The 14,014-nt window shown below is 42.5% G+C and overlaps 1 protein-coding gene across 5 annotated transcripts in view; it reads right to left on the bottom strand.

Annotated features, from left to right (window-relative positions):
- The window catches only part of plcb3 (phospholipase C, beta 3 (phosphatidylinositol-specific)), a 57,145-nt gene extending 49,246 nt beyond the window's left edge, over window positions 1-7,899 (bottom strand). For all 5 annotated transcript variants that reach the window (XM_084924420.1, XM_084924424.1, XM_084924421.1 and 2 more), the window contains exon 1: window positions 7,189-7,899. In XM_084924420.1, coding sequence (XP_084780546.1) covers window positions 7,189-7,287 — 99 coding nt within the window. In that variant the 5' untranslated portion in view covers window positions 7,288-7,899. The remainder of the gene's footprint in view (window positions 1-7,188) is intronic.
- Between the last annotated feature and the right edge of the window lie 6,115 nt (window positions 7,900-14,014).

The raw sequence follows: 14,014 nt of genomic DNA, 5'->3' as shown, positions 1-14,014 counted from the left end.
CTAAAGTTTTGAAGTAATTGTTTTATATGTTTTTGATGCAGTGACTTTCTTCTTTTAAAACACACCCTGTTCTTTAGACCTTTAGCAACACAAGTGTTAGAACTCTAATCCCTTGAAAATTATGAACAAAATTTTAAAAAAGAACTCAAAAAACATCTATAACAACATGTCACAACATCTCACCCAGCCTCTGTTAGTTATATAGATGCAACAAATTCCTCCTGCCTCCCATTTTGGTGTCTGACCACAAAGGAACTCACTAAACCACTACAGGAGCGAGATTACACCGAGCTCACCTTCCTTCCTCCTCTCTGCCTTTGCTGACTTACTGTAACATGTCTTGGCATGCTACCACCACCTGCACTACAGCGAAATAGTTTGATGTAATAACCAAAATATGAATCATGCCTGAATCAGTTTTCAGACATGAACTCCAGGGTAGGGGTGAGACTCGGGTTTGGATGGTGTCCATAGCTTCCCATTTTTCACATGTAGAGCACAACAGAAGACATTCTCACTCCTGGAAGTGATATGTAGGGTAGGGCATGCCGGGGGGCAGGACACATGATACAGTCTTGGTTGCTGTGAAATCTCTGGATGATTAGCTGCTCTATCCTCACATGTGCAACTGGACATCATCCAGACTTGTACTATAGGTAGCTGGCAGCTTGAAGATCAGTCCTTCAGAATGCATCAAAAGTGTTTATTTAGACATGCAATATCTGTTGGGCAATCTCTAAAAAAAAACCTCAGGAGGGCCACAGTGCATGGATGATTGCAGCTATATAAAAACAGCTCTATAGAGCTAATGGAGGCCAAAAACGTTAAAGTGGTCCTGTTATATTATTTTTTTTGTTTTGTCGTGTATAGACTAATGTCTAATTAAAAAAAGACTAATGACCATGTCTTATTTTAATCCATTTCTTTGTACATAATTTTAATCTCTTGGAAAATCCAGTTGATTGATTGATTGGTTGATTGGTCTTAGTCAGTGGTAAGATTCATGATTTGATTATCAAATAAAAATCCACTCGACTGCACTCTCAAGCCAGTGGTGTCAGAGCACAAAAAACAGTGCGAGTGCAACATTGGCATGAGTGCCACCGTGCGTCATCCTGGATGCTGCCGCGCATGTTTGAGCTGTTGATGTTGTCTTGGACATCCATGAGCGCGTCATGTCTGATCTGATAGGCCTCTGTGAATATCTGACTGGACAGAGGCAATGAGATGAGGTGCTCCAGCATGTACACCGAACACTATGCCCGTTTCACCAGCACAATGGCCAACGATCGGGAGTTTATCCAGATGATTGCTTGGCCAGCATTTAGTCTCAGTAGGTTTTCTGTTGAACACGCCAGAACATGCTGGGTCATAACCAAGTTTTAGGCTGCACTTATCCAGGAATGGAGAGCAATGCTTCAACAACAGATCCAGACAGTTTTGCAGTCCACGTGCTATCGTCACATGCATAAGAGCCCATGCCTCACATTAAACTTATAGTGTTGGTCTATAAAATCTTTTGACTAGCACATGTACTGTTGCTATGGTGGGTGCTTATATTAAGCACTCATAGGGGGAGGAAGCTACAATGGCTTGTTTCAGACAAAGGACGAGGGGGCTGCACCAAGGTTGGGTATTGGATGTATAAGGATCAGTGTTAAATTCATTGCATAGTTTTGCACCTTTTGCACGAGTAGAAAAACTTTTATTTCGTCAACAAATAAAAATGAGATGAAAACATTCCAGAGAGATGAGATCCAATCTCTCACCAGTAAACCTTTACACTTTATATTTTAGTCAGATGAATCGACTTTAGATCAAGTCTACTATAATTTTATGATATTTAGTTGAGTAAAAATGTAAAATTTAAACAGTTAAATTATGACAAACACAATAACATTACAGTCAAAAGACTATGACTTAAAAAAAATATAATTATAGTCAGAATTAACACAGATAAGCATTATTTTAAACAATGAATCATGCAAAGCTACTCTGAGAGGTTATTATAATCAGACCAACGCCATTTTCAGTTGATTTTCTAAACTAAGCACTAAACAGCCTGCAGATATGATGGAGGTATTGAGCTCTTGGCAAGTAAGAAAATAAGAATATTTCCAGAATTCAAACTATTGCTTTAACAACCTGAACGGGAATGGGGTATTATAACTGAGCAGACCACGGAGTCATTAAAATTAAACAGACTCACAATCATCCAAATATCATATTTGGCTTTTGATATGATGTTTAACTTTCATGCCTTTATCCAAAGCACACAGAAGTGTACTTCAAACTAGATTAGAGTAATGGCAACCACAGAAAGAAACGCCTAGATGGAATTTCTGAATTGTGAACAAGTGCTGGCTGTCAGTTTGGTTTGCCAGCACGGTCCTGATAAACACAGAGGACAACAGCAGCTTTAAGTTTCTTCAGCTGTCACCAAGATTATAGTTCTGCGCCCTATAAGTGAACTGCTGTGCAGTATTTAAAGTCTGACAAAATAATCCCAACCAGATTGTGGGAAATGAGCCCAAAAAGCAAGCATTTTATGGTCCAGCGTGCTTCACTCAACTTACAGGGTTTTGAAATGGAGCCAAAACCTGTAATCCCAAAATGATGCCAGGTTCCCAAACCTCTGTACAATTAATGAGCAACTTGTGATTCCATGGGACTTTGTTTACAAGCCCAAGTCTGCTTGTAATTATGCAACGTGAATATAAACAAGCCCACAAATTTAGGAAAAAGTCTACTTGGCCTATTCATTTTGGTAATGACCAAAGCGAACGTGGAAGCGTGTGCTCTAAAAACAAGACAGAAAAAAAGAAAAATCGATTGAATGAAACGTGCAAACACTCTGCATAAGAGGCAAATGTTAATGCTGTTAAAGTTATTTCTTTTTTTTCTTTTCTTTTTTTTTTAATCGACTCTTAAGATTCATATCAGGACACCCTACAGCACACTGACAGCGATCCAAGCAACTCTGTAGACAAACTGTCTGTCTCTGTTTGTTTAATTGGCTGTTTAGGAGGAATTTTAACCAAATTCCAGTTGGAATTTGTCTAAATTGAATTGTGGCCAGGCTGCAGAGGGCAGAGCAGCTGCAATGGTACAGTCAACAGACGGACCAAGGGAGAGTGAAGGAAAATGGTTTGGCTCTGGAGCCTTTACAACAAGCTCAAACAGGAAGTCATTCAACACAAAACGCACACCCATGACAAAACAACCACGCGTGCACACAGAGCACGTGCGCTTGTGTGTGTGCGGACGAGCCCGATCGCAGACGAAAGAGGGTCAGTTTGGAACACATTCCTTCCTCCCCCGAGCATGAGTCAGTATTTGTGTGTGTGTGTGTGTGTGTCATTTGATGTGCCTACAGCAGACTTCCTAAAGGCCATTCAGAAACAGAGCTAAAGAAATCTAAAAACAATAAAAGTGGAAGAGAATACAGCAGCTGAATGAGTGATGTGTGTGAAATACAAGAACATGAATTAACGGAGGAAAGAAAGAGAGAGAGGCTGAAGCTTGAAGGGATGGTGAGGGAAGAGCAGAGGATAAAAATCGGAGACATGTTGGGGAGGGACAAAGTAATGAGGAAGAGAGGAAAAGAGGGGGGGGTCGAATGAGGGTTTTTCATATAAACAAACTGTACCGCCCTCAGGCACTTTCTGTATATGTGTGTGTTTCCTAATGCTTATCTCAATTTGCTAAGTACTTAAAGGAATACACCAAGTCTGTGACACAGCTGGCTTAAAACTTTGGCGAACATCACTCTGAGAAGAGAAAAATCACATTCAATATTCTTAAATATCACAGTTAATAAATGGCAAGCAACCACCAATAGTTACAAAACTACTGGCTCGCTATTATTTTGGATTCACGCTCAATTTAAAGCAGATAACGTCCAGTTTAAACAAACCTCTGAGGCTTTAAATCTGGAAAGCTGCATCGTTCTGTTTCTGTGTCAGAAAAGCAAAAAAACAACTTTTAAATCAAACGCAATCAAATCAAAGTGGGAACTTTAGCCGCACGCCTACATTTCCTTGTTTCCATTCATAAACTTTGAAATATATTAATTATCTGACTGAAATTATTTTTAGATTAGTACAAACAGGATGACTCTACTGTGTGTTGGGTGGGTCATTTTTGCCTGATTAAATGTTCAAAGACGGTGTGACAAAAGACTTTAAAGCCTTTTTGTTATTTCCCAGTAAAGATGAGGGCGGCTCTTTGTGCAAAAACAAAACATAACAAAAGAAAAAAAGAAGGGAAAATAATTCAACAAAAATACTGATATTTCAAACATTAATTGAAATATCAGTGTCGACTCATAACCGGTGCATTTCTTCATTTTTTTTAAAAAGTGTAACCACAGGAAAACTTTGGGGCAACTGCGCCCCGAAGACCTTACTAATCGGAAGGTCGGTGGTTCATTTCCCGGCTCCTCCAGCGTCTGCATGTTGAAGTGTCCCGGGGCAAGTTAATGAACCTCAAATTGCCCCATTGAATCCTTCAGATTGTGTGTGTTAGGAAGTACTTAAAGGCATAGAGTACAGCGCAGTGGGAATGGGCTTTGAGCGGTCGGTCAGTGCAGGATTCTGCAGACCTCAGCTGGGCTGCCATGTTCTTTTTAGAGAGAATAAGCTTTCTCCTGGCAACCCTTCCAAACAAAACACACTTGTTCAGTCTTTTTCTAATTGTACTGTTGTGAGCGTTGAACATTTATAATGCTAACTGAGGCCTGTAGACTCTGAGATGTAACATGAGAGTTTCTGCATTGCACTGCACAGTCTGACCTTGGGGTGAATTTGCTGGGATGTAGTTTCCTGTGAAGACTGTGTTACCCTTAACGCACACCTAGATGCTCCAGATCACTAAACTGCCAAAGCATCTGCTTTTATTCAAATGAAAATACCACTCCATTAACCATTTTGTCATTTACTAGTCCAAATATGCAAAATGTGCTTCTTCTTGAAGAGTTTCTTGCAATGGATAAATAAAACTCATCTTATCTTACGTCTGGGACAAATAAAGGCATCAATTTGGAGACAACTGAAAGAAAATGAATGCTGACTAACGGCTTTAAAACTGGTAACCTTCGTTTTTCCAGCTGTTTATTCTCTAAAACATTAGCAAACGGGCGTGTGTGTTATCTGTCCACTCAAGATGCCCATTTTGTCCCACTCATACGGCAACGATACCCAATGTACAATAACAGGCAGCTTCAAATCCTGCCATCGTAAAGCTGACACCAGATAATGTTTATATGATGATTTTGGTGAAATAACTTGCTATAAAACGGCTGTTTGCTTTAGCCCTATATTAAAATGTGAGGAAGGTGCAGCAGCACAAAACACACACTAACCCTTCGTGTTGTGTTAGAGAACGAACGGAAATCAAAGGGAGTAAGTTCAACAGCAGTTTGTCAGCCTTGAAGTTATTGCTGAAAGAATGCGGAGCTGAAAATATGCACAAAAAATACCAAACTTTTACTTGCTTTAACGCAGCATTTATCGTGCTGTGTGGAAAGGGAGGAAACTGAGATGCTCGTTGACTCTCTGCTGGCTAATTAGAAGAAGCATCTTTTTCACTCACAGTCTGACTGTGTGAAAGAAGCCGACCCGTGTTCCTGAATAAAAGCACGGAGTCTCTCGCTTTCTTTAAATATTAATTCAGTCTGTTTCATGTCTAAGAACCTGTCTGGACACAGACTAGCCGGAGGCTTTAATCTCCAAACTCTCAACCACAGTCTCACTTCGCGATGCCGATTTTAATCCTCAGAGCAAACGTGCAGAGCGTTCCTCTGCACGTTTTAGTAACAACAGGCCCTCTTGCGTCGCCGTAACTCACTTGTTGACAGCGGAGGGAAAAAACGGCAAACAGAGAGGAGCGAGAGACAGACAAGGGCACGCACATATTTTTAAGTGTTCACACACTTAATAAGCGGCATAACCATTTCCTGGGAATTCCCTTTGAGAGACAGAGAAACAGAAAACTAGTGTGTGAGAGAAGGAAAGGAAATCAAAGGGAGTTCAATGTGTTGCGTGACGAGACCATTTCCATGAAGGCCTGAAACATACACACACCATTTTATTGTGATGACATGTCGGGCTGCGTTGCTTATAAGTTGTCTTAGTTTCAAACACTCTTGTGGTTCTTTTTTTTTTTTTCGCCCTGTTAAATTGCACTTGGCTGAAAGTTTCTCTGCGTCTTGTGTGTCAACACAACTACACCATGTCTGAAAAGTGCTGCTATGATAACGGCTTTATTGGAGCTACACGCCTGCCCAGCAGCGAGATTGTTGATGACCCGCACCGCACATGGATAAACACACTGTGGTGTACACAGTGCGAGCAGCTGTAATATAAATCCAACACACAGGGCCTGCAGACTGAGCCCTTCAGTCAGCCACTCCGTTAATCATTGATGGACGCCCAGACACATGGACACCCCCCCACACACACACACACACCCCCCACACACAGGTCAGTGACACAGGCTGGTGTGTGTTTAGGTTTCCCCGTACACACTTCAGAAACAAGCAGAAACCAGAGGGGAGAATTAATCACAGAAAGAAAGAAACAAAAACAACATTGATTCCAAATAGATGTAAGTCCTGCAGAGACAGGTGCCTTCTTCCTTAATCCCCTGGGAAAAGGAGGGAAGGTGGTGCAGAGGTGGGAAGGAAGAGGAGGGAGGGGAGTGTGTGTGTGTGTGTGAGTGTGAGTGTGAGTGAGAGAGAGAGAGAGAGAAAAGTCTGAGCTGAACCGGAGCCCAGGGGGAAACCGGCTTGACAAGAATTCAGCACAACACTCACATTCAAGCACAGATGCCTGCTGGCGACTACATGGGGAACTTTTTTTTGGCTGGAGTATCTGATTAACGCACACATTTGCAAATAAAGTGCGCTGCTGTGTTGAGCACAGACTGTGCACACACACCTGTAAATACATTATTACATCTGTGTCTACATCTCAGCCACACACACGCGCACGCACAGGCACGCGCGACAGTGGGCCTACTGTCAAAACTGTCATGTTGTCCCTTCTCGTGTCTTTTTAGTCAAAGCGTGCCGCATCAGGACGGCCGATCGCACTCGTGTCGCTTCAAGGTCTTTTGCGACACGCAAACATAAATGGGACGCTATTATGCGTTTGATCTGAAGGAAACTTTCAGACATTTCATTCTCACCTCGTCCCACTTGACGAATTTGCCGCCCTTCTTCAGCGCTTCGTGGACGGCCACGGGTTTCAGCTGCAGCGCGTGGACTCCCGGCTTGGCCCCGGCCATGACGAGGGACTCCCAGCCCGGGTGCCAACGCCTAAACCCCGGCTACGGCGACTTGGAACTCCTCGGAAGGAACAGAAGGCTCTTCCTTCCTGCACTTCCAGCCCCAGAGTTTCTTTTACTGTTCTTCTTCTTCTTCTTTTTCCGGGGAGAGGGTTAATTGAAACACCGAGCGAGGAAGGGAGGGAGGTTCTTAAAAGTCAGGCACTGTCCTTAAAAGTTAGCGAGCCTCCCCGAGAGTTTGAAGAACATGAGGAGTAAAATCCAGACTAAAGACAGGACTCGGGTTGTTTCAGTGAGCGCCGCCGCCGCTGTCTTGTCCGCGTCCACGCAAAGCGGTGACGCGCCTATAATTCCACTTTTTTAAAATTATAAGCTTTGATTCATATATTTGTTTATTTGTGCAGAATCCTTTAATCACGCACTTGAGCCCTTGGAGAGATCCTTTCCTTCCTTCCTTCCTTCCATCTGGTCGACCCCTCTCTCCTCTCCCTCTCGTTCCACTACCAACTTTCTCTGCTTCCTCTCTCTCTCTCTCCCTTGTCGCCTCCGACGCGTTTTTTTCTTCTTCTCTCCTCCTCCTCTCCTCCCTGCATGTTTTCTGTAGGGAAAAAAAGAGAGGATTTTTGAGAGGAGAGAGGGACGGCGTCAGATAGCGCTGAGTGAATGAGAATGGGGTGGAGGGAGGGGGGGGGGGGGTGTAGTAAAATGGGTGTGTTTTAATTCAGTTCCTCTGCCTGCTTCTCTGTCTTCTCTGTACAGCATTCATGCAACAAAAGCTCAGAGAACACGGTCCAGCATATCACATATATGCACAATTGTTCCTGTTCCATGATTCGGCATCTCCAAATCTCCCCACCTCCATTCAGACAGCTCCAATCAATCCTAACTCGGCTTCCATTACACTGGGAGACCTGGAAGTGTCATATTTAAAAGATAATGACCCTTTTTTAGACAGGTTGGTCCCTTATTTGAAGTAAATCTACAAACTTCCCATTATGCAAATTCAAACTGTCTTCCATTAACGTTATGCTTTTCCCTACATTTACCTCTAAGTTCATATAAAACATGGCCAAGGTCACGGTAAGGTCATCTCAGGCTCTTGCTTTGAGCAAAGAAGCTCCGCCCAGCTAATGTTCCAAGTTTCTTTTTGCTAGGCTAGGGTAAACCAATCAGAACCCCCAAACCAACCACAGGCAGATGGCCGCCCCTCCCTGAGTCTGGTTTTGCCAGAGGTTTCTTCTTGTTAAAAGGAAGTTTTTCCTTCCCACTGTTGCCAAGTACTTGTTCATAGGGGGTCATTTGGGAGTTTCTCTGTATTACTGTAGGGAACGTCTGTTTAGCACTTTGGCTGGCACCCTATGTCTTTTAAATGTGCTATACAATTAAAGTTGACTTGATTTGACACTGTATTATTAGTGTTTAATGCCGAGCGGAGGACCACACCTATGGCCAATTTAGAATCACCAATTAAAATAGCATGCATGCCTTCAGAGTGTGAGACCGGAGTGATTCGGAAACTTCCCACACAGAAACACGCTAGCCAACCAGCAGCCCAGAATCTTCACCATACGTCACGCCATTCTGCTAATCTTTAAAAATCCTCCAAATAAAACAACATAAAGGGAAAAGAAATCCCTCTTGTTTTCTCCGTGCGTACAGAGAGGACACAAACACTCTCTTTTGAGCAAAGACAGAAGAGTGACACAAACTATTGCTCTGAGGCACGAGGCAAGGAAAGTTGGGTACTGACGTAAGAGGAATAAAATATTGTATAAGGCCGTTTTTCATTAAATATCACAGGCGCACGTAGGTCCCCCATGAAAATATTAGAGACATTTCCTGTAGTTCACTGCAGGGTGCAAAAGCAATCACCAAGTTCTTTTCATTCTGAATTACTTTCGCCTTCGAGTGCTTTAAGTCTGCTTCTTTGTTGACACTGATAGATTTGCCTGCACAGTCAGCAGTGTTATTAAAAGACAGTATCACTGTTATTGGAAATGCATAGTAATCAGCTTAAGAGGTGATTTTGGAGCAATGAGTGGTCCTGTAACTCAGGAAGTTGGAATGCGCCATTAAGGACGGGCTCAAGATAACAAATCTGCGTTACAGAAACAGGAAATAAATTCGAGGACTGACAGTTGAGGTAACTGAAGATCTTTTCCCCCTCCCCTCCTCCAGATCAGTGGCAGCGTATCATGTTTAAAGAAGCATGAGAGCAACGGAGGTGGCACAGTTAGAGCACGGGCCTGTCCAAATCCTGCTGCCAAGCAACGTTTCAAGTTGGACTCCTCATAAAAAAGTGCTCCAGAGCAACTGATGTTTTTTAAAATTGTTTCTTTTTTTTGGCAACTATTGACATTTTCAACTCCTCTAACTACACTGGGCAAGAATGTGAGATATGCTGCAGCTTGCTGACTGACAGCAATTGAGTCTTGTGTGTGCATTTCCTTGAAATCAAAAATCATGACCCTGAATGAGGCACACTTTCTGTACAGCATCTTGCATGACACCACACAAACACAGGGAGGATTAATGCATGTGCATTCTTTCTGCAGTGCAGCACGCATGCATGAGCACGGGGCCGTGTCTCTGTGCTGTATGGCAAGAATGTATGCACATCTTCTGTGGGTTCACGCAAACAATGTTGGGTTGAGTCCTGCATTTGAAGCGTGGGCACCTGTGCTGTCAATAGGCCTCTCTCCACCTCCCACTCTCTGTTTCACCCAGTTCTCTTCCTCTGGCTGCCCTATCTTCTCCCTGCTAAACAAACTCCCTCTCTCCTCCTCACTATCTCATCTCTCATTCCAACAGGTGTCGCGCTCCCATTGGCTGCTGAGGCTTATCTGCAAAGAAAAAAAATTAGGTAATGGAATTAGGTAACAAAACATGATAAAAGAGTGAATGCAGACACTTACTTACATGCTTACATTGCATGTTTTCAAACTGGAGTAAGATCAAGATCCTGGAGGGTGCTTCAGCCCTCAGGTCTCTGAAACAAAATCTCTCATGACCTAAAAACCACAAATAATGTGTGTATTGTGTATGAAGTGTGTGTGTGTGTGTGTGTCTAAGGTGAGACTAAACCTTCTTAAACCTTTTCCTGTTAAAAGGGTGTTTTTCCTTCCCACTGTCACCATCTGCTTGCACATAGTGGTCACTGTTGGTCTTTATCTTACAATATAAAGCACCTTGAGGCAACTGCTGTTGTGATTTGGCGTTATATAAATAAAACTGAAATTAAATTAAATTGCCCGTCAACTACTTTAGTGGAAGAATAAAGGAAATTATGCAAAGGAGGACAGGCAAAGCAAAAGGAAGTATCATTTGCTAAGAAGCATCAAAAGGAAGGCGCATTGACTGGAAACGTAACTGCAGTGAGTCCGAGATCTAATCATGCTCAGGCATTTAGTTTTCATGCAACAAGGAAGTCAAAATCTTTATTCTTCCTTACAGTTTGGTTTACCCAAAGTTAAACAAAAGAAAGCAAAGCAAGTTGGATATTTAGAGAGAAGGAGAATAAAGAAAGTGAAAGATGATCAAAATAGCTTTCTGATAAAGAGGGTTAAGAAAAGAGACAAAAAAAAGGCAACAGAGGTTACAAATGGAACAAAATAAGGCACACATAGAAGAGATGTGGAGAACGGGAAGACCCCACCACCACCACCCAGATCTTTTTCCCTCTCAGTCTAGTAACAGCCAGATCTTTCTCTCCAACGCAAAGCAAAGAACTCACAAAGACACATTGTGCAAAGACACACAGGCATATTCACTGTCTCTCCGCACACTGGCCTCGCTCTGCGCACAGAAGCATATACAGTGCACAGACTAGCTTTAATGGGAAAAGCCTGACTCAGTCAACGGTAGCAGAGAAAACTTGATCAGATTACTGTTAACAGTGTTGCTGAGATTTTGGCCTGAAGATGCTGACGGTTCACTGGAGGCCGGACCCATCTGTCTCCACCACACCGCGGGGTTATTGTCAATGTGTTCTCGAGAAAAGCTATCATGTGGGCGTGTAGGCGATGTGCTGATTACAATCCCGCCCCCCAACATCCCAAGAGGCATTCAGACACAATGCAGATTCACATTACAAGAACTTTGATTTACCTGTGGTGCAGCTCCATTCATTTGAGTCTACTCTTTCCAAATGAGATGAGAGCTCCCCAATGCCCCCAAGAGCTCCCTATGGGGGAATCCACTCATTTATTATAGATTACTGATCGCGAAGCCCATTTACAACTGCGATCTGATCTTATGATGCCATCTAGTGGCTGCACAGCAACACTACTGTCTCTTTTTGTTCATTCCAAGATTGATTGTGCAATAATTAGGAATGTGGACATACTAGTTCCAGCTATGCCTCACTTGTTAAGAGGATACAGGGCTGATACCTACCTGTGCACACCTCAATCACAGTAGCCTGTGTTAAGCACAGGTGTATTTGCGCAGGTGAGTCAACACTGTGTACACAGCATACAGTAGAGGTTGCAAGGTTCTGCTTTGATTTATTACTTTGGCGGAGGGAGAAAAGGGAAAAGAGAGCAAGACTGCTCCACAAAATTGCGGCAGTTATTGAAATAAATAGAAAAGCACCTTTTTTGTCGAATATTTATTTATTCAGGCAGTTAGTAAACCCAAAGGAGCTGGTCTGGGACATGTGCATTAAAACAAACAAGTCTTCTTAACCAGAGAGTTTCTCCCTGTGTCTGTCTCTGTGTTGCATCACAAAGCTGACCACACAGGAAAGAGCACGTCAACAGCTCCCCCACGTGGATGTCCTCTTTAAGAAACAAAGCAGATGGCACTGCCTTTCTGGGTGAATTTCTGACTAAATAAGTATCGGGGAACTGTGAAGGTAGGAAAATGTAAAGACATCAGCCTTTAATCTTTTAGCTGCAAACTAATGAACAACCAGGTCAAATTCAGGACGCAAACCAAGTTTAAATCCACCAGTTTGGTTTGTATGCTTGTTATTAGTTCCTGTCATGTTTTTAATGTAAAACAGAAAAGTAACTAAAGGAGACAAAACTTCAATAAAGTGAAAAATTACATTTAATTTACTGAATTACAATAGAATTAGTATAAAGTTAAGGAAAAACTAAAATACTCAAGTAGCACGTGTACTTCAGGTTTGGAGGTTGTGGAGCCATGGACTGGACACGACAAAATAATAATAAATAGTGTTGGACAACAAATCTGGGATCCACTGTGAAACACACACACACACATCCACAGGCCATCATTTTAAACACTTTCTTCTCATTTTAGAAGCTCCTGATCTTTGCAAGTTTGAGATTTGTAGGCCGAATATATAAGGTTTTAACATATTTGTCACACTTTGTACCTTTTCACTCTCACCAGTACAGGCAGAGCTGTAACATTACATACTACCGTCATGCTGACCTCCCTCTCCACTGGTCTGTTTAACTGGAAGTCATAAAAAGCCATATTTCCCAGCCAGCTTCTACAAGTCCAGTTAGCTGGTGTACTGGCGCTCACGCACACAGATAGTTTGGAAATGGATTTTGCTCTTTGACCTGTTGTAGCTCTATTGTTTCCTTCTATAAAAGTGACTGGTGTTTTTCACATGTAAGCGCACATGGATGTTTATGTTAGTGTGTGTACCGTACATGAGCGTGTACGGGCCTGTCTGTGCTTACTCAACTGTAAGTTTCAGACATGCTCGCTGAATAATTCAGGTTTTTCTACGTCTCGTTGCCATGGCTGTCTGTGAAATAGCTCCACACACGCACGCACGCACGCACGCACGCACATAAACACACTGATGTGAACATGTTGACAGATGTGAACACCCCCATAGTCACACCAACAGAGCAAGCCGGAGACATTATGAATTCGCTCTCCCTCTCCTTACCTCCCCCTTTCACTTCGCGCTCCTGTTATTATTAAAACTCTTGTTATTAAGCAGCCTAGCCAGGGTGTAGGGTTCCCTGCTGTTACGGAACAATGGGCACACTGTGAAGAAATCTGACTGCATTGCGTTCCTATTCGTGGATCACATTCAGCAAGTTGATCAGAGATGAAGTTAAATTTCAAAAGCAAACAAGAAGATCCAGCTGCGTTTTGCCCGTGGCACTGATTGCACTCTTGCAAGGGGGAGAAAGTACATTTTGCAAACATGGGATACAATTATAATTTGCGTGTTGTGAAATGAAAGCTTCTTATTTTCACAAAGAGTGAGGTGTAGGCGTGAAAATGTACCCATATAGCCTAGATTTCACAGATTCTAGAGGAGATATTCTAACAGTTGTGAAGAAACTGAAAAAGGAAGTGTTTGAAGGAAAAAATACATTTGTGTGAATGTTTTTTGTATTGGTTCAACACAATGCATGTGTCCCTACCCTACTGAGAATGCACACAATGATGGAGAACAGGCGATTTAAAAAAGGGCAAACAGGTTGTCAAAAGTTGGGCTGTGGGAGAAATCTTAACAGATCACGTGGGTAAATAACATAAGTCTTTGAAGTTGTGAGGAACACTTATACGGGCATTTTGAAGCGATTTAATAAAATGAATGTGGACTCCGGGGGATGGGTGGTCACGTGGTAAAGTTGGGAAATATATTTTAAAAGAAAAAGAAATAAAGTTTAAAAAGTTGGCTGCTTCTGAAAGCGGATGGTAATTAACGTCTCTTTTCTTTATCCGCTTTTTTTTTTTTTTTTTTTTCCCCTGGTACGTCGGATGCGCTCGAGTCCGGTCAGAGAGC

Source organism: Perissodus microlepis, chromosome 3, assembly GCF_051167445.1.
Source record: "Perissodus microlepis isolate ML-2025 ecotype Zambia chromosome 3, ASM5116744v1, whole genome shotgun sequence".
Taxonomy (NCBI): domain Eukaryota; kingdom Metazoa; phylum Chordata; class Actinopteri; order Cichliformes; family Cichlidae; genus Perissodus; species Perissodus microlepis.
This window is presented reverse-complemented; position numbering and strand designations above follow the sequence as displayed.